The 19,332-nt window shown below is 31.4% G+C and overlaps 3 protein-coding genes across 8 annotated transcripts; 1 reads left to right on the forward strand and 2 right to left on the reverse strand.

Moving 5' to 3' along the window:
- Positions 1–1,555: 1,555 nt before the first annotated feature.
- On the forward strand, positions 1,556–7,250 carry LOC126833845 (uncharacterized). The gene is made up of 14 exons (XM_050565407.1): positions 1,556–1,883; positions 2,002–2,232; positions 2,301–2,434; positions 2,534–2,646; positions 3,163–3,425; positions 3,519–3,682; positions 3,787–3,945; positions 4,613–4,802; positions 5,072–5,299; positions 5,363–5,490; positions 5,567–5,679; positions 5,744–6,003; positions 6,199–6,359; positions 6,960–7,250. The coding sequence occupies exons 1-14, from the start codon at positions 1,799–1,801 to the stop codon at positions 7,125–7,127; spliced, it is 2,397 nt and encodes a 798-aa protein (XP_050421364.1). The 5' UTR covers positions 1,556–1,798; the 3' UTR covers positions 7,128–7,250.
- Positions 6,869–11,750, reverse strand: LOC126833272 (venom protease-like). Of its 2 annotated transcripts, none has more exons than XM_050564508.1 (9): positions 11,476–11,745; positions 9,201–9,227; positions 9,042–9,122; positions 8,626–8,940; positions 8,328–8,478; positions 8,099–8,262; positions 7,915–8,016; positions 7,654–7,805; positions 6,869–7,562 (listed from the first exon to the last, which is right to left on the reverse strand). In XM_050564508.1, the coding sequence occupies exons 1-9, from the start codon at positions 11,564–11,566 to the stop codon at positions 7,398–7,400; spliced, it is 1,248 nt and encodes a 415-aa protein (XP_050420465.1). In that variant the 5' UTR covers positions 11,567–11,745; the 3' UTR covers positions 6,869–7,397. The 2 variants fall into 2 exon arrangements, with proteins under 2 accessions (XP_050420465.1, XP_050420464.1); XM_050564507.1 differs by having other exon boundaries at positions 6,871–7,562; positions 9,042–9,227; positions 11,476–11,575; positions 11,656–11,750.
- A 529-nt stretch (positions 11,751–12,279) lies between these two features.
- LOC126833274 (phenoloxidase-activating factor 2-like) lies at positions 12,280–16,056 on the reverse strand. 5 transcript variants are annotated; one of them, XM_050564510.1, is made up of 8 exons: positions 16,003–16,056; positions 15,842–15,896; positions 15,427–15,486; positions 15,027–15,274; positions 14,655–14,939; positions 13,868–14,136; positions 12,993–13,156; positions 12,280–12,735 (listed from the first exon to the last, which is right to left on the reverse strand). In XM_050564510.1, exons 2-8 carry the CDS (start codon positions 15,881–15,883, stop codon positions 12,532–12,534), a joined length of 1,272 nt encoding a protein of 423 aa, XP_050420467.1. In that variant the 5' UTR covers positions 15,884–15,896; positions 16,003–16,056; the 3' UTR covers positions 12,280–12,531. The 5 variants fall into 5 exon arrangements, with proteins under 5 accessions (XP_050420467.1, XP_050420469.1, XP_050420468.1 ...); XM_050564512.1 differs by having other exon boundaries at positions 15,871–16,049; XM_050564511.1 differs by having other exon boundaries at positions 15,427–15,503; positions 15,842–16,049.
- Positions 16,057–19,332: the final 3,276 nt, after the last annotated feature.

Raw genomic sequence — 19,332 nt, forward strand, 5'->3', positions numbered from 1 at the left:
ATTTACGTACACGCATTCTTTTGATTATGAAACTACTTCAGTTAAGAACATATTAACCATACAATAATGTTTGTACGCTATGTGTTTAATTATTATTATTTCTATAATTTACACCAAACGGCTTTTATAAATACAATTTTGTTAATTTATAAATATAGTTATACATTTATTTTAAGGTTAAGCATTGATTTTATTTGTAATATTAACTTTCAAGTTTTAATAAATGTATCAAAAACAATGTTATGACTTATGTGTATACAAATTTACTACTGTATACTGACCACTGCTTGAGTAGAGTTCTTTATTTCGTCAACAGCATGACCTAGGCCAAAATATAATATGTCGACTCTATCGACACAGCGTTTATTGACTACAATATATTATTTTCTTTTTATTCCTACTCGTACATTATGATCAATTTTTTTTTCCTGACTGCATGGAAATTGTAAAAAAAAAGAACTAGTTTCCAATTAGCATTGTTGTTTCAACTGAAAATTATGCACTTAATTCATTTTAAATAGTAAATACCGATATTAATTCGAAAAGGTCACAAGGCTTTACATGCCTGAACGTAATGGAATCATTTTTTAAAAATACGCTTCATTGTAAAACTATAGTTCATGAAAAAAACATTTTTAAACATACATGACAAATACTAATAACTAAAATATAGGCAATAAATATTATGTAATATAATTTTTAAAGGCATACACTACCCAGATCTACTGTTCTAATTCTTAAGCCCAAAGTAATAAAACTATCTCCGAAAAATCTAAATAAATAAAAAGTTTCATCTCCTTCTAGGAAAAAGAGTTTATCGTTATAGATATATTTTTTTGTTATTTAACTGCATTTGTGTTGGTGTATCTAAAACGCGACATGGTTATAGAACTTTTTAAAAAACTTCCGTTTTACAATATAAAAACGGTTTAAAAATAATTTATAAAAATGAAATAAGACATTTTTTTTTTAAAACAGATTAATTAAAGTAAAATAATAAGAATAAAATTTTACTATTTTATTATGCCGGACAAGGGATGAACGTTTCCGACTTTTGACCATTAAGTACAGTTTCTGATCTATAGACTTACTACATGCCAAAGTCAATTCAACAGTTAAAAAAGTATCATCGGTCCAGACACACAAACAATAATGCATATTCCTAAAACCAATACCTTTTCAGCTCCACATAGCAACTAAAAAAAAATACAATTAATTAAAAGTGTAAACCACCTAGTATTAGAAACCTTTTAAGAGTAACTTAAAATCAAACACAGATTTTATTATATTGACTGCAGTGGATTTTTATTTTTAATTAGAACGTATGTAATTAATTAGAACCTTGAATGGGCTCTAATTAATATATGTAAAAACCAGTATTAGATATAAATACGTGGAGAAGGTGTGCATAAGTTATACATAACTTATAAAATTGATCAATATCCGTCGATGTCACAACGGCCAGTACAGAAACATGTTTTTTTTTAGTATATTTATGTATAAATTGTAGTCCTCATATTGAAACGACACAGGTATCAATTAAGCTGCGTATTATGTATATGTTGCTTGTCGCCGACAAGAATAAGATATTGTTTTTACTTATAGTATTTTAATAAATTATCATAACATCAACCGAAAACTAGTATAAATTGTGTGTGTGTGTGTGTTGAATGATTTATGCTGTGTACGTAATTCAGTGTATTCCTTCGAATTGGCCAGTAGTTTCAATACGACGATGATACACGTTTTGATCATAGTATAGCGTTTGTACTAAACTAATCTCTTCTACACGTAAGAAATGCGTATCCCATTACTATTGTGTGCCATTGCGAGCAACCTCGATTTGGGATCGTGTGTCGATACGTTGTTACAGTTGAATGAAGGTATGTCGGTTAGCAAAGTTTAAACGATAAAATGTGATTAAAAATAACAAATTGTATGCATTTCGGTATATTTACTATAAAGTATTTTGTTATTTTCACAACATTGATTGTTAAATAGGTGAAATATGTGTAAAGCACCAAGAGAGTCACTCCAGACATGTTTGTCGACACCATGAAAACTGTTGGGCAGCGCAAAAGTCTATCGATCAGAGAAATGCTCTGCGTTTGTGTTCGTTCGTCGGATTAGAACCGATCGTGTGCTGTCCCCCAAACGAAAACCCCGTTGACAACACAGATTCGATATTAACGACACCCATAAAAACTACACAGTCGCACACGGCTTCTAAAAGTATTTGCCGTTGAACCATATGCTAAGTTAAGGACGGACTAATATGAATGGTAACTTCTAATTTTCAGTGTGTCATGAGTATTCGCAACTTTTCCGGAACTACGATAGAAAACAACTGAATTTCGACGACGACGCGGACAACGGCGACGGGGCAAACATTGTTGGAGGGACCAAGGCCAAACCTAAAGAGTTTCCACACATGGTAATAAAACTATTTTGTCACTATGCAAATTTATTGTCATGGCTGAATTGTAAAAAAAAAAAAACTTAACTCAACCTAACCGCGTTAAAACATTTTTAGGCTGCCATAGGGTTTGGGATTTCGTTTAAAATGGTATATTGGATGTGCGGCGGTTCGCTCATCAGCAATAGATGGATCCTCACCGCGGCTCACTGCGATCATTTTACACCACTGTAATGATAATTCGGCGACAATAATGTCGGGATCACACAAACATTGACTTTATCTCTCTTTTGGGGTTGTCGATCAATTCCATCGATTCCACCATTTCACTTCTCGCTAACAATTGGAGTCATAGTTTCTTAATTTTCTGGTATACATCTTTTACTTTCGCATATTTTATTGAAATGTATAGCCCATACTACCTTATTCACCATTCCCGCATCCCACTTATCCGTTTACCTCGTTTTAATATAATTGTACTCTTGTCTCCCACTTGCAATAAGTTAATTTTAATTTGATGATAAACTACCCAGCAACACTTTATTCGCTATTCTCTCCATTGACCATTTAATAGTGTAACATAACACTTCTAATTTTTTCAACCTATCTACACTGCTTACTATTTATGTGTCACGCCCATATGATCCGTTAAATGTATCCATGTTTTTGTGCGACCTGACAAAAAAATCAACTTAAACTTTGTTTAAATTAAGTTCGCATTTCTTACAGAATTTTTTTTTTCCCAGAGGTGTTGCTCGTTGGGTGTTGCTCGGTGATCTAAGTTACGCTCTTACGACCGATGCCGCTTCGCCCAATACTTACAATATAGCACAACGCATTCTACACCCAGAATTTAAAAGACAAAAATCGTATTACAATGACATCGCACTGTTCGGTTTAGACAGAGATGTAACATTTTCAGAAAACATACTACCGATATGTCTGAACACGGACCCATCCATTGTAGTCTATGAAGTAGTGGCGACTGGCTGGGGACTAAAATCAGATGGTTAATATTTTATTTGTTTTACGAGTACAAGTCGATACAATAAGATATTTTAAACAATTAATCAAACGGGTTTTTTTTAAATTTAATTATTAGGAGGTCCGTTAAGTGAAGATTTATTAAAAGTAAATTTGCACACTATATGTACGAATGTTTGCAATAAAACGTACTACTCTATTGTGTCAAAATTGCAATTCGGAATATTAGATGAAAGTCAGATGTGTGCAGTTAACGACGAAGACGGAAAGGACACATGCCAAGTAATAACATGAAAATAAAACAGATAATAACATAAATATTGTTTTACAAATAATTCAATTACATGATTATTTTATTTTCACAATTCAACATTTTCCATATTTAGGGCGATTCGGGCGGTCCGTTACAAATAAGTAATCCATTCTTAGATTATGGAATGTATTTGCAGCTAGGAGTAACAGCACAGGGGCAGGCATGCGGAGATCACAATGCGCCTGGAATCTACACTAAAGTTTCAAAATTCATACCATGGATTGAAAAAATCGTGTGGTCCTAATAATAGTCTACAAATTTATTAAACATCATTATCTATTTAGATTAAGGCTTTACTTTTATTCACGATAAAAACTTATACCTAAATTGTTTTGTGACTTTTTTTCTTGTCAAAATTGGTATTTCAGTTTAGACAAAAAAAATCACTCTTGCTGAATTTACATTAAATCGTATGCCTCAATATTAACATAATTTTTAATACCTTTTAAATATGTATTTAAAATGATAATAAACAGCAAACCGATTGTAAATAATATGTAAAATATATGTTATAACTTTTTAAGCCATAATATTATTAAATTTGCGAATAATTTAGTTAAAGAAAGCTAAACTGCGATTTAATGAAATTATTTTAAAATTGAAAAATATTCACACTAAATTGCAATAAAAATTAAATAATTTAGTACAATAAAAAAATCTTGTTTTGTGAATTATTATTAGATTATTTTTCATTGCGTTTCTCCCGTAGGTAAGACACGCTGTGACCACTAACCAGTGTCCTTCAACAAATTAAATACATGTGTATATAGACGACTAAACCTGTAATCATGGTATGTCAGTGTGAAAACGTAGTAGAGATTTGCATCATTAATGCAAGGATAGCGTACGGAAAATTCATTAGTAGTTTTTTAATATTGTGTTCATATCGTTAAAAATTAAAAACTGAATACTTGACATTCGTGCATGAGTATTCTGTTCAAAAGTATTCAAAATTATTCTCAAGCCTTTGTAATTTGTGTTCAATGTTTAACTGTTACTATATTACTGGCGTTTCGTTATTATACTATTTCGTTCAATTGTTCACCGTTTCAGAATGTTGTGCCAATAGTACTCAATACTTACAAGAAGGTAAAAGATAATATATATATATATATTTTTTTAATCAAACTTACCATACATATTGTCTGAACAAAATAGTAACAATAAAGTACAGTTTTATAAAAATGTCACATAAGCGTAGAGACTGTAAACCATTCATCGTCTGTATGAATTTTAACGATTACCCTAAATTTGTTATCTGATGGCTATAGTTATTAATTAGACACAGCTGACTCGATCAATAGTCTTAGACATATTTTGGAACGCAACAAAATATGTATTATAACGCTTTTTATTAGGTGATGTATGTCAAGAAAGTGAGAAAGGCCACTACGTTTGTCGAACTTTTAGGGACTGTGTATCTGTCATGGAGTCAGCTCAGGTCGTTACGGTGATATTTCTTCAGTTGTGTACGTTCGTCGAGAGACAGCCAATAGTATGTTGTCCTGCTGGCCCAAAAAGCAACACTATACAAATCAAACAGTCGACCAACTCATTCGCACTAAAACTACATATATCAGCAACGAGTAAACGCTGCGACCGGTAAAACATAAACATTTCCAAACTCTCATTTGCAACATGATTTCCAGTGTGTCGCCAATACTCTGAACTGACGCGAAGTTTAAAAAGAAAACTTAACAATCCAAGGAAAAGATCATTTACCATCCCAAACGTTGTTGGAGGTACAGCGGCCGAACCTAAGGAATTCCCTCATATGGTATAACGCATTTACTTCATACATTTTCTAATATATTACTAGTCGGTTTTGAGACCAGGTGGTATATTATTTTTAGGCATTGATAGGTTATGGCCCGTCGATAGAAACCCGAAAATGGAGTTGCAGTGGTTCGCTGATTAGCAACAAGTGGATCCTGACTGCGGCGCATTGCGATCACCTGGGCGATTCGTGAGTGGGATCAAAGTTGTCTTGTAAGTTTGAAAGATAACGTTAAGCGTACACATGTCTACAGGGAATTCGCTCGTTGGGTTCTTTTGGGCGACCTCAACGTCGAATCTAACACCGACGATGCCAAGCCCGCCGACTTCGAAATCGTGCAACGTGTACTCCATCCGGATTACCGACCACCTTCTGATTACGACGACATAGCCTTATTCCGATTAGATAGGATAGTAGAATTTTCAGAGTACATACGACCCGCTTGTCTCAATTTCAACCAATCGTTAAATCCCCAAACACAAATAGCGACTGGTTGGGCACAAATCGACAGGGGTAAGTTAGAGAGCTGGTTTTATGCGACGGATAGTTTACTTCAGAGTTGAGCAAAAATCCACAAATAACTGAGCTTGTAACCATTACGTAGATGCAATGCTTATAAATTAATTATATTTATAAAAAGCTGGTTATTTATGCATTTTTTTTCGGTCCTAATCTGATTTTATTCCATAAAATATCTTGTATAAACAGGCAATACGATAAATCCCCATTTAATCAAAATCAATCTAACTCTCGTACCAGAAGCGGATTGCAATCAAAGTTACGGCGTTAGTGAAACTTTATCTCGTGGGATTTTAAGTGACAAACAAATATGTTATAACTACGACGAGAACGAGGTGAACACATGTCTGGTAAGATGGTTTTATTTTTACTTCACTTAAACAACTGATGTTTTGGCAGACTCTAACATAGAAATAAATTATAAGTCTGTCTTTCATGACTCACATGTTATAATAGAAAAAAAGTTGACTGCCAATAGAACAAAGAATCAGGGGCGTGCTCAAAGGGAGGGGGGTGAAAGGGAAATATTCTCTCTATGGCTTTTGTTTCACTAAAAGTATATTGTATACCTAAAAATAATTTGGGGAGGGAGTAAAATTTCGTAGGGTACTCCTTAAATATTAGGCTACTACCCTCCAATTGAAAAAAAACAGAGCACACCACTACAAAGGATACTTAATTGATTTAATGTTATCTCCATACATTATGTTTTGTACATTTTATACTTTCTCTAATAGTTAGAAATGAGAACTTAATTTTGCAGTTATATAAAAAGAGGAGAAAAAAAGGAGAAAATTGATAAAAAATATATTACTAAAACTATATCTTATTGTTATACAAAAACACATTCCAGTTATGATATTTTTATAAAAATTACCGAATTGGTTTTGTCAATGGTAATTACAATTTTTTTGCAAGAGTGGCAAAATTAAACTTATCCTCTCATTTAGGGCGATACTGGTGGTCCTTTGCAAATAAAGAATACATTATATGGAAACATGTACACGCAAATAGGAATTACATCATTTGGAAAATATTGCACAGAATCAGAAACACCTAGTGTACACACCAGGATATCGAACTACATTAAATGGATTGAACAAATAGTTTGGCCTTAGAAAATGTTGTAACTAAAAAAAATAATGTATTTTAGTATATATATATATAACGTAATATATGTTATATTATTATTTATTTTTTGCATGAATTAGAGAATTGTGAACAAATACTTTTGTACTTTTTTAAATAATAAATTATTACCTGATATTCATAAATTATTATTATTACTATTAAATCATATCATAAATTATGATCGTGATTCAGATGCCTAGTGGCCTGATTAACAATTTTTAACAATGTTTCTAAGACATAAACAACTAAACTGAGGATTATAATTTTTTTAAATTTTCCGTAATCCAAGTCATGTAATGCGTTGCTCTTGTATATCCGCGAGGAAAATTGGTCTCGTTACACTTGCGGTCGCTAAACGATACTATACCAGCCAGATAGTATTGATTACCGACTAGTTGCATCAATGGAATTCCGGCGTCGTCCTAAGACCATTAATTAGAACTAATATTAAAATCAACTGTTATATTTTAACGATAAAAAAAAATATTTGATTGTTTTTCTCTTTTTCCGTACCATGGAAGGGTTATTTTCGTTAGGTTTGATTTTTGTACACAGCATCCCTCCATCGATTATAATGAGGTTGGAATATTTATGCTGACATTCGGAATTTTTCATTACCGAAAATCTAAGATTTGCCAATCCGTCTTTACGATTCTGTTGTGCGCCTAAATATGAGAAAAAAGGCTGTTGTACGATGTAAAACCATTTAGTAAAAATAAATGTTGTTATATAAATATATAATATATTTAATTAGTAAATTATTCATCTGCTGACAAGGAGACGCAGAATTCCAACCAGCGAAAATCAACGTAGAATTTTCCAAATTGTGAGATCTCAAATTTGACGAAAGTGGTAAGCAAATGGGTTGAATGTGCTCTGTAAGTGTAACCGACATAAAATCAAATTCATATCGAATATGAAAATACACAAAGCATAAGATATTATAATATGTGCATACGATCGAATTGTACGGGAAATTTGAGTTTTAACAAAGCAATGTCGTTTTGCAAGAACTTGGGTTTGTTGTACGATTCGTGTAGTAAGACTTTTTCAATCAGAATATCCACTGGCAGAGCGTCGACATCAGCGTCTGGTTCCAACTCTCCTAGCCGTGTCATGTACCTGAAAAACAACAACACCGTTGGATAAGTCTTCAAGTACCTAACTCTACTCTACAGAGCGTTTACAAATGCTTATTATGATGAGTATCGTTAGCACAGTTGGCGGTTGTCAGTACAAAACTCTCTGCTATCAATACGCCATGGCACGACCATTGTATGGGGGAGTTTTTTTTATTCAGTAATCGGTACCCCAGTCTGACCATCCATGGCCAATCGTCTAGAAATCACAAAGAGCCTTAAGCACAGATTTTTATAGGTATTATGTATTAACTCTAGTGCCGGGTTTATCATAAACATTCATTTAATTTTTTTTTTAATTATTTGACAACCCGGCGTGGAGCTAAAGTATAAAAATACCGCTGACATAGGTTAACGTGTCCTTTGCCGGTAATCAAGTCTTTGGGCATTTTACTCCTCCCGCAAGCGTTTTGCGCCGACAACGTCGACTTCGTAGGACTTTTCGTTTTAGATATGTTAGTTCTCTTCGTTGTTTGGGCAGTATTAATTTTTGGTTTAGAAGTGCTAGTCTTGCTGGGGCTTGTCGTGATACCAACAGTGACAATATTTGGCTTAGGGGTGCTAGTGCTCGTCATTGTATCGACACTACTTGAATCGTCTTCACCGAAACGTTTGTCTATTAATCCAATATTTTTTTTAGTCGTGTTTTCTGGAACCGCCTCTATGAATAAAATTTAAATTCTAGAATGTTATTCGAAAACAGTTGCTAAAATAGCCCAGCTAACGTAATGTTGGTGTTTAAGTGACTGTAAATTAAGTTACCGTTTGTGATTTCATTTTCTACCGGACAGCAGACTTTTGGAATGTTCATTTCGAATCCACATGCTGAACTACGAAGGTAGACTACGACAAATGTATTTTTTCTATGGTATAAAAGTAAATCTTCCAGGAACGTACAACGTGTAATGGCAATACAATTACCTTTTTCGCTTGTTGGCGTAATACAATCTGCGAACACAATTAAATTTTGGCAATTCATTTTGATTAAAAACTTTATTATGTTGTCTGTTGAGATATATTTAAGACTTTCAGATAATATTTTCTCTCGGGCGATGTAAAATTTGATTAATATAATATGTTATAAAAAAATGTCGAAAAACCATAGCATATAATGTGCAAGATTTAAACTAGAATCAACTAATTTGCATAAAATGGAATTTATATTTTCATCAAATCAATTCAAATCAAGAGGTTTGAATTTTTTCATTTTTATTCATTTAAAAATATTGCTAAAATATAACATTTAACATAACAGTATATCAAAAACATTTGATGGGCCCCCAGCCAAAAGATAATAACTTTTGACATAAAAGTATTATATTTATGTCAAATGTATGCCCCCTAATCGGAAGCGCCAATTATTTTAGCTTATAATTAAGTAAAAAAAAATTCTTAAAATACGCACTGCATGAAAATATGTATTTATCGATTTTTAATATCATACAAACCCATATGAAAAAATGTTGTATTTTTTATTTTGAGCATGAGTATTTTTGTATATAGAAAATGCTATTGAACTAAAATAATAATAGACAAAAAGACTCAGGCTTACCGTCGTCAGCTTGTTGTGCCAGAACTGCTTCGAATACGAGTATTAAACCAATCAAACTATTAATTTTATTCATAATGTTTAAATACTTAATAATTATCTATTTATCACTCAAAATGTATTCGATAAATCACCAAGTTTAATTGCAATATTATTTATTAATATAGAGCCTACCACGTTTGTTGCATATAGAGTTACTTTTACATAGAAACAGAGACACTGTAGATTGTTTATTTACTCCTCCAGTATTGCTATTTTATGAAATAACAAACCTATAATCGTGTTTTGAAGACGATTTTTTAGCTATCTAATGCTTAATAATACATGAGTAATACAAGTTTGTATAGTGGAAGGTCAACACAATCGTATACCAGGCAATCTATTTATGTATACTATAATAATTATATTTGTGAGTGTGCTTGTTAAATTTAATTCTATATTTTAATTCATATGCGCATATTTTTTTTTATACACAGTAATCACTTATTTTGAAGAACTGATAAACATATTATAATAACGAAATAAACTTTAAATGGTTAATCATTTTTTCTTATGTGTAATATTTCTCGGATGCTGTAGGTATACAGCATTTAAGTATAAATATCTGATTCCAAATTAAATAACGAATAGGGGTTATAATTGTTTACATTACCTGCACTGGCGTGCTCATTTGTATCGCCGTCAAAGTTGTAAGCAATGGCCCCATCACTTTGATTTTCGAGAGGACAACAAACCTTAGGAACGTTTAGGCCATGCCCACAAGAGGAACTGCGTAGATAACTCACAACGAATGCATTTTTTGCGTTTTTTGGTAATAAATTAAGAAGAAACGGACATTGCATAATATTAATACAAACTCCTCGTTCGTCGGTTGGTGTTATGTATACTTCATTAATAAAATTAATTTATGCATGTTCTTATTTAACCATATCGAGGCGTCTTATGTAATATATTATACACAATATCCTAAATATATATACCGTTAGTATATAAAACTTCTGAATGTAATAATAATACTTATATTTATAAAGTACTCAAGAAGAATTATGCAAAATTTGTCAGAATAATTGTATTTATAATCTGTAATTAAGCTGAACATGTTAAAAAAAAATATTTAAATATATTTTATATATTTTTAAATGGATCACATTTGGATGTACCCATGTCGTGACAATACTGACTAGCTTTTTTGTTTCCTACCACCGTGTTACCTTGACTAGAAGTATCCTGATCATTAAACCCTTAAAAAGGGCTTGTTTTAAATTGATATGTAAAAATTCGATTCTAGATGGATTGAACCCTCGTTATGCCGAAGTCACATAAGTAAACACATTTTTAAAATAACTTATAATAATTTGTTGTAAAAAAATACGCAATTGTATTATCAGGCGTACATTATTAACTTAGATGATAGTGTGATAATTTAATTTAGATATACTTAATAGATAATTTGACAAAGTTACACCTTTTTCAACTGTTGTGTTTATGTTGGTCGTAAAATAGAAAAACTATGGCGAATATTTAAAAAAAACCTAATTATAAGCAGTACGTGTCAAGTTTTTAGTGTATAAGCTAAAAATCTAGACGGACTAGTACAGTTTAAAAATACTTAAGATTTGTTATGCAGAGGTACACAAAATAACTCACCGTTTACGTCTTCAGTCTTAGTTCCGACGGTCAGTATGAATGCGAAACAAGCAAAAACGAGTTTTCTTGACATGGTGTGTAAAATTTGCATCGATGAGCACTAAGGTATTTATAAAACAAAGTAAACAAAATTAATTAATTTTAATGCCTGTGAATGGTGTTTAACCTTCGCATATTTACTCCTTTCTGAAAACAAATTTCTAAAATATTGAAATATACTTCAACCAACGTTACATGGCCTCAGGCTAGACTTGTACTTTATTGGTGGGCATTGGAACACCTTGTGTCCAGACGAAACTGTTAACGCCAGGTATATAGCTGTCAAATGTACACTTCTAGGTGGGGTGCAACCACTAGTGTTTACTGTTCGACAAACCACAGTATACGTTCTATTGTCAATTTTAAATTAGACCAACTTGTGATAATATAACTAATAAAATATGTACGTTTTATTGACAAGAACAAAACCAACCGAGTTAAAAAAAAAGTTTATTTTCCTGATAAACCTGATGAGTTAGTAAGGATAAAGAGCATGGTTAATTCCAAAATAAATAAAAGAATATTGTATATTATGTGTATATGTGTATTGTATGTGTAATATTATGTTCTAATGTGTTATATATTTTGTTTATTTCGCAATATTTCAATACTAATAATGAGAACATGCAAATACATTTCGATATAAAAATTTAAAAAAATACATCATGATTATAAGTATGAATTTTAACAGTTTTATAAATCAAAAATGAGTTTACAAATTGTGTTTAAGTATTTAGTGAAATATAATTAAATTTACTTAATCCAAAAAAAGTTTAGAAACGACGTAGACATACAAAAGAGATAAAACAATTTTAAAAAACACTCATTTAATGAATAATTAAGTAATTTTTTTAAATATAATTTGATTCATTGTACTATGGTTTTTTTGAGTATTTCTGATACTTAAATTTCAAAGATTCTTTTCGTTTTTTGAACATAACATAACTAGTATAGTGAACATGTTATAATACTAACTAATAACAAATACAATATTTAAATACATAATTATTACAAATTTTATGCGCTCGGATTGTAGTGTTGTTTATCTAAATTATGTTTGTTCATTTGTTTGTCAATCCAATTTCTAAACTTGGCGACGTTCGTGTAGACTCCAGGTATGTTATTTTGTCCGCAACCTATTCCCCATGAAACTATACCAGACTGATGGAACTTATCGGGATATTCTGGTATGGGACACATCAACGGACTACCGCCATCGCCCTGAAGAAATAAAATAAGTTCGAATATTTGGCCAAATTGAGACTTTTATGACGGCGTGTATGAAGAAAACTGGTTTGGATCTTCGTAGTATGGTATAAAAGTAGTAATTGAGATTCTAAATAAGGTTTACAAATAAACAAATTCTTCATGTGTTCCAAAGAACACGTATACCAAAACAATTATTCTTAATTAACTGTTTAATAGCTGTTTTTAAATAGTTATTTTCCTAGTAATTATTACGCATCTTAAGCACTTACGTCACAAGTGTCTTTTCCATCTTCTCCACCGGCGCAAATAAAACTTTCATGAAGTTCAAAGCTTTCCCCAAGTCGGGTTTTTCGCAACTCATCTAAACATGCTGAACGGGGTACGATGGGTAACTCGATTTTTTTTAGAATGGCTTGATTAGACCTTATTACAGCTAAACATAAAACATTAAATAAGTCACATAAATCAAATAAGTCATTTGTATATATATAAAGATTTTTTTTAAGCCTCGGAAAGTTTGGCTATTGGCATTGCTGTAAAGTTTTTTGGTTGTGTAATTTTAAACAAATCAAGGCATTTTTTCCTGCCTAGATTTTCAATCAATTTTATTACAGATTTTTTGGAAATGAGATTCTCTACTAGTATTACTAAGCCAAACAAAAACAATATTGAAACTATAACTATTTACGAATGTTGTTTATCTTTTGTTATAGGTATAATAATAAATAATGATACATTTTTGGAAATTCATTGTACAAACTTAAGTCGATAGTAATTGTTTACGTGTTCTTTAAAGTTGATGATTTTGTTTTTGTTTTTCAACTGTACAAACGGAAAATGTAACACGTCAGGTAGTAAAAAAAGGTCCAACAATTTAAAAATAACCATTAGTTATATTCTAGTTGCTAGAATCAATATCAATATATTTTTATTAATAGTTCAAATGTGTTTTTTTTTTAATGGGATAATAAATAAGAAAACAAGTTAGTTGCTACTAAGCCTGCATTACTAATAAGAAGTTGAAGCAGTTTTTGTTTGTTATTGAAAACTAATTAGGTTTGTCACAGATCATGGCTGTAATGGAAACGTTAAGTTTTCGTTTTGTTTAATATTTTTATTTGCGTTAACGTATACTGATACTTACACTTCGAATCTTTGCCCCAACCGCTTGCAAAACATCTCTCTAAGCCGTTCTCGAATCCTGTGTTTGGCAAACAAATCGTTCGAATGTTTTCCGTCAACTTAAACGGTTTGCTTACAAGTATCAGTGCGATGTCGTTATAGGCCATTATATCGTCGTATTTTTCGTGCATCACGATCTTGTCTACTTTAATGTTTTGATGAGGAATCGGTTCGTTCGTTGTCATTGTATCCCATTCGCCAGCACGAACTACTAGACTCTTGGGGTTTTTTCTATTATATAAAAAAAAAACATTACAAACATGATTATTCGGCTTTTTCACCGGCTACTAGTTTTAATAACGCGTCAATGAAAAAAAATTATCTGTAAAATTAGAAAATGTCGAATAATTTCAATACTTTTAGTTTCATATATGTTCTTGGTCATTATTGTTTCAAGACAAACTATAAATATTTTTTCAGTATTTTAAATTTAATGACATTTTTAGACGATATATTTCCGAACCGTCCGAAAAATGAGGAACTACAATATATTTCACTTGGTCTCGGTGTAACTATTTCGAAGATATTTCTACATTCACTTGGCGGGAAACGGTATAATGAAAAACTAACGTTTCAAACCATTGTTCAAATATTTTCTCTTGATCAATAAAAAAATGGTTTAAAAAAAATTGCTTTTATATCATTTTTTTTTCATAACTTTCAGGTTTTTAGCTATCCAACAGTTCAACTAATGTTTCTCATTGCTAGTAATTGCTACACGCTGGTACTTTTCAAGTTTAATTCATTACCCGTAAACGCAATGAGCTGCGGTCAGCACGACTTTGGGATGAACCAACGACCCACCGCATACGCTGTTTCTGGACAACGTATAATCGTCTTCTTCGCGTATCGACACCATCCAGGGAAATTCGCCGAATTGCGCTTCGTTGTTATCATTGCCAGTGATGGTGAACCCTACCCCGTACGGATTCCAAACCCCACAGCCGGCGTTCAGTTCATTGTAATCGTGGTCGGCTTGGGTTTCCGTCTGGTTGTAGCAACACGTTTCCAAGTAGTCGGAACACTGGCTAATTCTGTGTTAAAAAACATATTCCAAAGAGGGGGGGCTTGAACACATAACAGACATTGATTTTTTCGAGATGAGGGGTTACAACACTCACCTGATATCGATTATCCTTTTTTTATTCGTAACGATTACTTGATCGTCCTCGCACAGATGCTGCGGCACACACTTGCACCTCTGCTCGTTGTTCTTCACAGGGGAGCCGGCACTCGGTGAACTATCGGGTACACAGTTTTCCGTATTGGGAAATATTTCGCAAAACGCCTGCTTGAGTTCATCACTAATTTCCTCCGCGGTTTCTGCGGTTTTCAGAAATACCAGCGCCAAGAGCAGTATGCATGTTATCTAGTAAACGGTTAAGTTTATATTATTCAAATAGTAAATGACAAATAGTCATTTGTATTTGATCAAAAAAGTGTAACTATTCATTTGTTTGGGATGTGCTATGTCATTTAAAACGACTAATTTCCAAATAACAAACCGTGATTTGTACTTACAATATTAGTGCGGCCGTTCGTCGATAAGATCGTATCAGAAAATTGTGTATGCATTACGCCCTTATGGAATAAACGGACTAAATTATAAAATTTTACAAAACAAAATTCTGTGATATCATTATTTCAAAAGTAATAATTGTTTTATATTAATAATAATTGCCTATCATTGACGGTATATTTTAATATCGGCATAAAATTAATTTTACTAGACACTATGTCTACTAACTGTAATAGACTCAATCATTTTCTTTACCCCGAGTTTAAAATTCCATATGGTTACATTTTCAAAATATCATTATTAATATATTAACACACAAACGTACGTCGAATTGCTATTAATTTGACCGAATAATGATTGTATAGCTCAACTAACCCATGTAGCATATATAACGTTAAAATGTAGGCGGTACCTTACCTTCACTAATAAGGACGTCGATCGTTTACCTTTTATTCCCATGATTTATTGGATCCTTCGCAAATGATAAATAAAATAAAACAAAATTGTTATAAAGACGCCGGCACAGATTCAACTATACATGTTAACTATTCGGCAATAGTATCAAAACAGGAAATTACCTATGCCAACTGCCAAGTATTTCAGTAGATTGAGCTGTACTGGTGATTGTAGTATTATAGTATGATCGATATAAGAAACAGCGCGCCACGTGGTGAAAATGTATTACTTGCTACATTTGCGTCGTTTACAAGATACTTGTTGTATACTAATGAATTAAACATTTAGTACATTTTCGTACCTAACCTAACCGTCTTGATGATTCGTTTTAGTGATTTGGATCAACTGTTGACTGGCCTATCAAGTTATTAAAAAATTGAATTAATAAAAAAACCGCTGAAAACTTAAATAATTTGACAAGATTCTCGTCATGACCATCAAAGTGATATTAGTTGTCTGACATTGAATTACAGGAAAAACTCGGTTATCATCAAACACACAATAATTTGAATAAGTGATTGTTATAGTGGCAGTTCGTCGTGAACAAAAACGAAGCTAACTACTGGATAATAATTATATTGCCTCAGAGGTTTCGTGTAAGGTATTACCTACTACGCACAAAAAACTATAAGTTTGTTTTGATTAGACGTACAATGAGTATTGCTCTAATTACGATTCGCAGTTTATCGGGCCAGCTGCACCTAAACTCGTAGGGAACTTTCGTACAGCCAGCACTCCTGACCTAGAGCTAAGCTTATATCTAACCAGCACGTCTAATCGTTAAGAAACGAGTTAGTGACTATTTTTAGTTAGAATCTTAGGCGAGCCAGTGACTATGTCTGCACGTAGCTTAATGGAAAGTTTATTAAATCTCTAAGAAATAACCTCAATAACCTTTAGTTATCTATAAAAATAAGCGGTTTTTTGTCAAAAATTGGAAAATACATTCGTTTGTCGAGCAAGTAGGTACAGTTGGTTTAATTTCCAAACTATCATATTTAAAGCTCTAAGACGTGAAACATAACCAGCTTTTAGTATGAAAAGTATATTATACTTAAAACTGCGATTACTGCAAAAATAGGTGTCCACAACCACTTTTGACAATTTTGTCAAAAAAAAAAGAAGCTCGTTGCCTATGATTTAATTGACTTAGAAGAAAGGTTGCTTCGAATCAGTACTTAGTTTTAATACATAAAAATAATAACTATTCATTTAAGTGCCCAAAATACGTTTATTTTACGGCTCACGATTTAATATTAAACATGGGAAGTGATTTAAAATTTTGATGATGAGTAAGTGAGTGAGTCAGTAACAAAAATGAAAACATTGAAATTCTCCCTTTTTAAAAAGGCTTACTATTAAGGGCTCAATTTTTTACAGTATCCTAAAATACTTGAGCTTAGTCTATGTTTCAAATTTCAAATTAACATAAGAGGAAACAGAGATATGTGGGTTAGAAAAACTGGGTGAATTGGTTCGTGAAAAGATACACTGGCATTGCTAGAACATGGCCTGGCGCACTGCCGTGCGCTCAGATTAATCCACGTGTTAACTATTTAAAAAAAATTAATTAGAATAATATTTCATTTAATAATGATTGAAATAGTACATTATCATATAGACAATGAATATTGTCTATATCGCACTATAACTAAAAATGTTTTCAAAACAAAAACTACAAAATCGCAATTGTTTTAAGAGTAACCTATTCAAGAGTAATTTTTATTTAAATAGGCATTATTTAAAATATTAAAAATTGCATGTGGAATTGTATGTGTCAACAAAATTGTTTTTTTTTAATTAAATATTATTTAAGTATTATAATTACAATATATACTCATCAATGGTATTATATATTAGAGGGTTTAAAATGAGTTAAGCGAAAAAAATAGTTTTAGCCAACTATTTTTGATTTTGAACCACAGTGCTTTTGCAGCACAGGACGCAGGTAATAAATGTGCACCACCGGGCGCCCGCGTATGTCGATATCAGCGATCTTCAAATGTCTATAACTCCCAAACTAAGTTCGTTTCAGAATTCGAATACAGATACTAGTGTTTGAAAACCCCTTTACTATAGGAATAATTATAAAATTATAAACATGTAAATAAATAACGACACGACTACAGTATCACAAAGTAAATATTTATTGACTTATTTTACATATTTTGAAAAAAATCATCACAACTCAAAATATTAAGCCAAACGCGCCTAAATCAAAACTTAATATAATTATATGAATGTTAAGTATAAAATTAAAAAAACAATGTTAAAATAACTTACTAACTTAAAATTATTTTTAAACATGTAAAAATGAATTATATAAAAAAAACATGTGACGTATTATGTTTGTTATAAACAGAAAACAAAAACTACAAAACATTTTTTTTATTATTAATTTAATAGATAATCCATTATGAAGTCAATATAGTAACTGTTAGGATGTGTAAAGGATTATTTTTAGGAGTATAAATTAAATAAAAAAGGCAGTTTGGTAAACGTTTAATACATTCCAACATAAGAATAAACAAAAATGGGTATTTTAAATAATATACGATTTTATAGATACACAATTGGTTTATATAATTAAAAATGAAAGTAGTCGAAATAAAAAACAGCTCATCATTGTAAAATATTTTTTATTATTAATTCATATTAGTATTAAACGTTGGCTTCGACTTGTATAAATGTGCTTTTTAATTACTACAATATTTGTTACAATTATCAAAATTTAAGACTAGAATAAAAATGTGTATCAAACAGCAATAAATTTGAAAATATTATTAGGGATCCTATACAAAGTTTAATTTTAATCGATAGTTGAAGGTGGAAAAACCCGAAATATGTTATTAAAAGAGAAAGAACTATAGTCGTTTGAATGATCAAATTAATAATTGTGTCTATAAGAATAAAGCACGAGCTCTTGCTCAGAATACTACAGTAAGGTTATGATAATTGCCTTCTTATAATTCTTTACTTAATTACTTGAAAAACAATCTGCACGTATTTTAAACCGTTAAACTGACCAATAAAAAGAAAGAAACATACAAATGACAAAAGGATTTAACAGACAGTTTTTTTGAAATACGACTTGGTCGTAGCACACATTTTGTCCATAATAAATTGGGAAAATCTTTGCACAAATTATCTAAGATAGTTCGATCGATGTGATAAAAAAAAAAAATGTATTCATTTGAGATCAGTTTGTGTCAGAGACAAGTGGAAAAAAAGTATGTTTTAACAGGAACTTTATATAATATATATCTATATAAAAAAAAAAATTAACATGGTAAAGAGTACGCCAATGGCAAATAATAAAATAAAAGTTTCAACAATATTACCATTGATGGATTTAAAACGGGTTCTTAACAACTTTTTCATTATTATTGGGTTTTTTTTGTTTGAGACCATAGATTTTTAAGTACATAAAATTAAAAAAAAAAAAAAAAGGT

Source organism: Adelges cooleyi, unplaced genomic scaffold (assembly GCF_023614345.1).
Source record: "Adelges cooleyi isolate 19-005CV unplaced genomic scaffold, UGA_ACOO_1.1 ACOO_flye_CR_arks_rails_tigmint_CR_PRNA_2, whole genome shotgun sequence".
Lineage (NCBI taxonomy): Eukaryota > Metazoa > Arthropoda > Insecta > Hemiptera > Adelgidae > Adelges > Adelges cooleyi.

Coding starts and splice junctions, on each gene's coding strand:
- LOC126833845 (XM_050565407.1), top strand. CDS start 1,799: ATGCGTATCCCATTACTATTGTGTGCCATTGCGAGCAACCTCGATTTG. Junction 3,426..3,518: donor CTGGGGACTAAAATCAGATG/GTTAATATTTTA, acceptor TTTAATTATTAG/GAGGTCCGTTAAGTGAAGAT. Junction 3,946..4,612: donor TACCATGGATTGAAAAAATC/GTGTGGTCCTAA, acceptor CGTTAAAAATTA/AAAACTGAATACTTGACATT.
- LOC126833272 (XM_050564507.1), bottom strand. CDS start 11,566: ATGCAAATTTTACACACCATGTCAAGAAAACTCGTTTTTGCTTGTTTC. Junction 9,228..11,475: donor TAAGACTGAAGACGTAAACG/GTGAGTTATTTT, acceptor TTGTGTTCGCAG/ATTGTATTACGCCAACAAGC. Junction 8,479..8,625: donor CAAAGGACACGTTAACCTAT/GTCAGCGGTATT, acceptor TGTGATTTCTAG/ACGATTGGCCATGGATGGTC.
- LOC126833274 (XM_050564510.1), bottom strand. CDS start 15,883: ATGGGAATAAAAGGTAAACGATCGACGTCCTTATTAGTGAAG. Junction 14,940..15,026: donor AAAAGGATAATCGATATCAG/GTGAGTGTTGTA, acceptor TTTTTAACACAG/AATTAGCCAGTGTTCCGACT. Junction 12,736..12,992: donor ATGGAAAAGACACTTGTGAC/GTAAGTGCTTAA, acceptor TTATTTCTTCAG/GGCGATGGCGGTAGTCCGTT.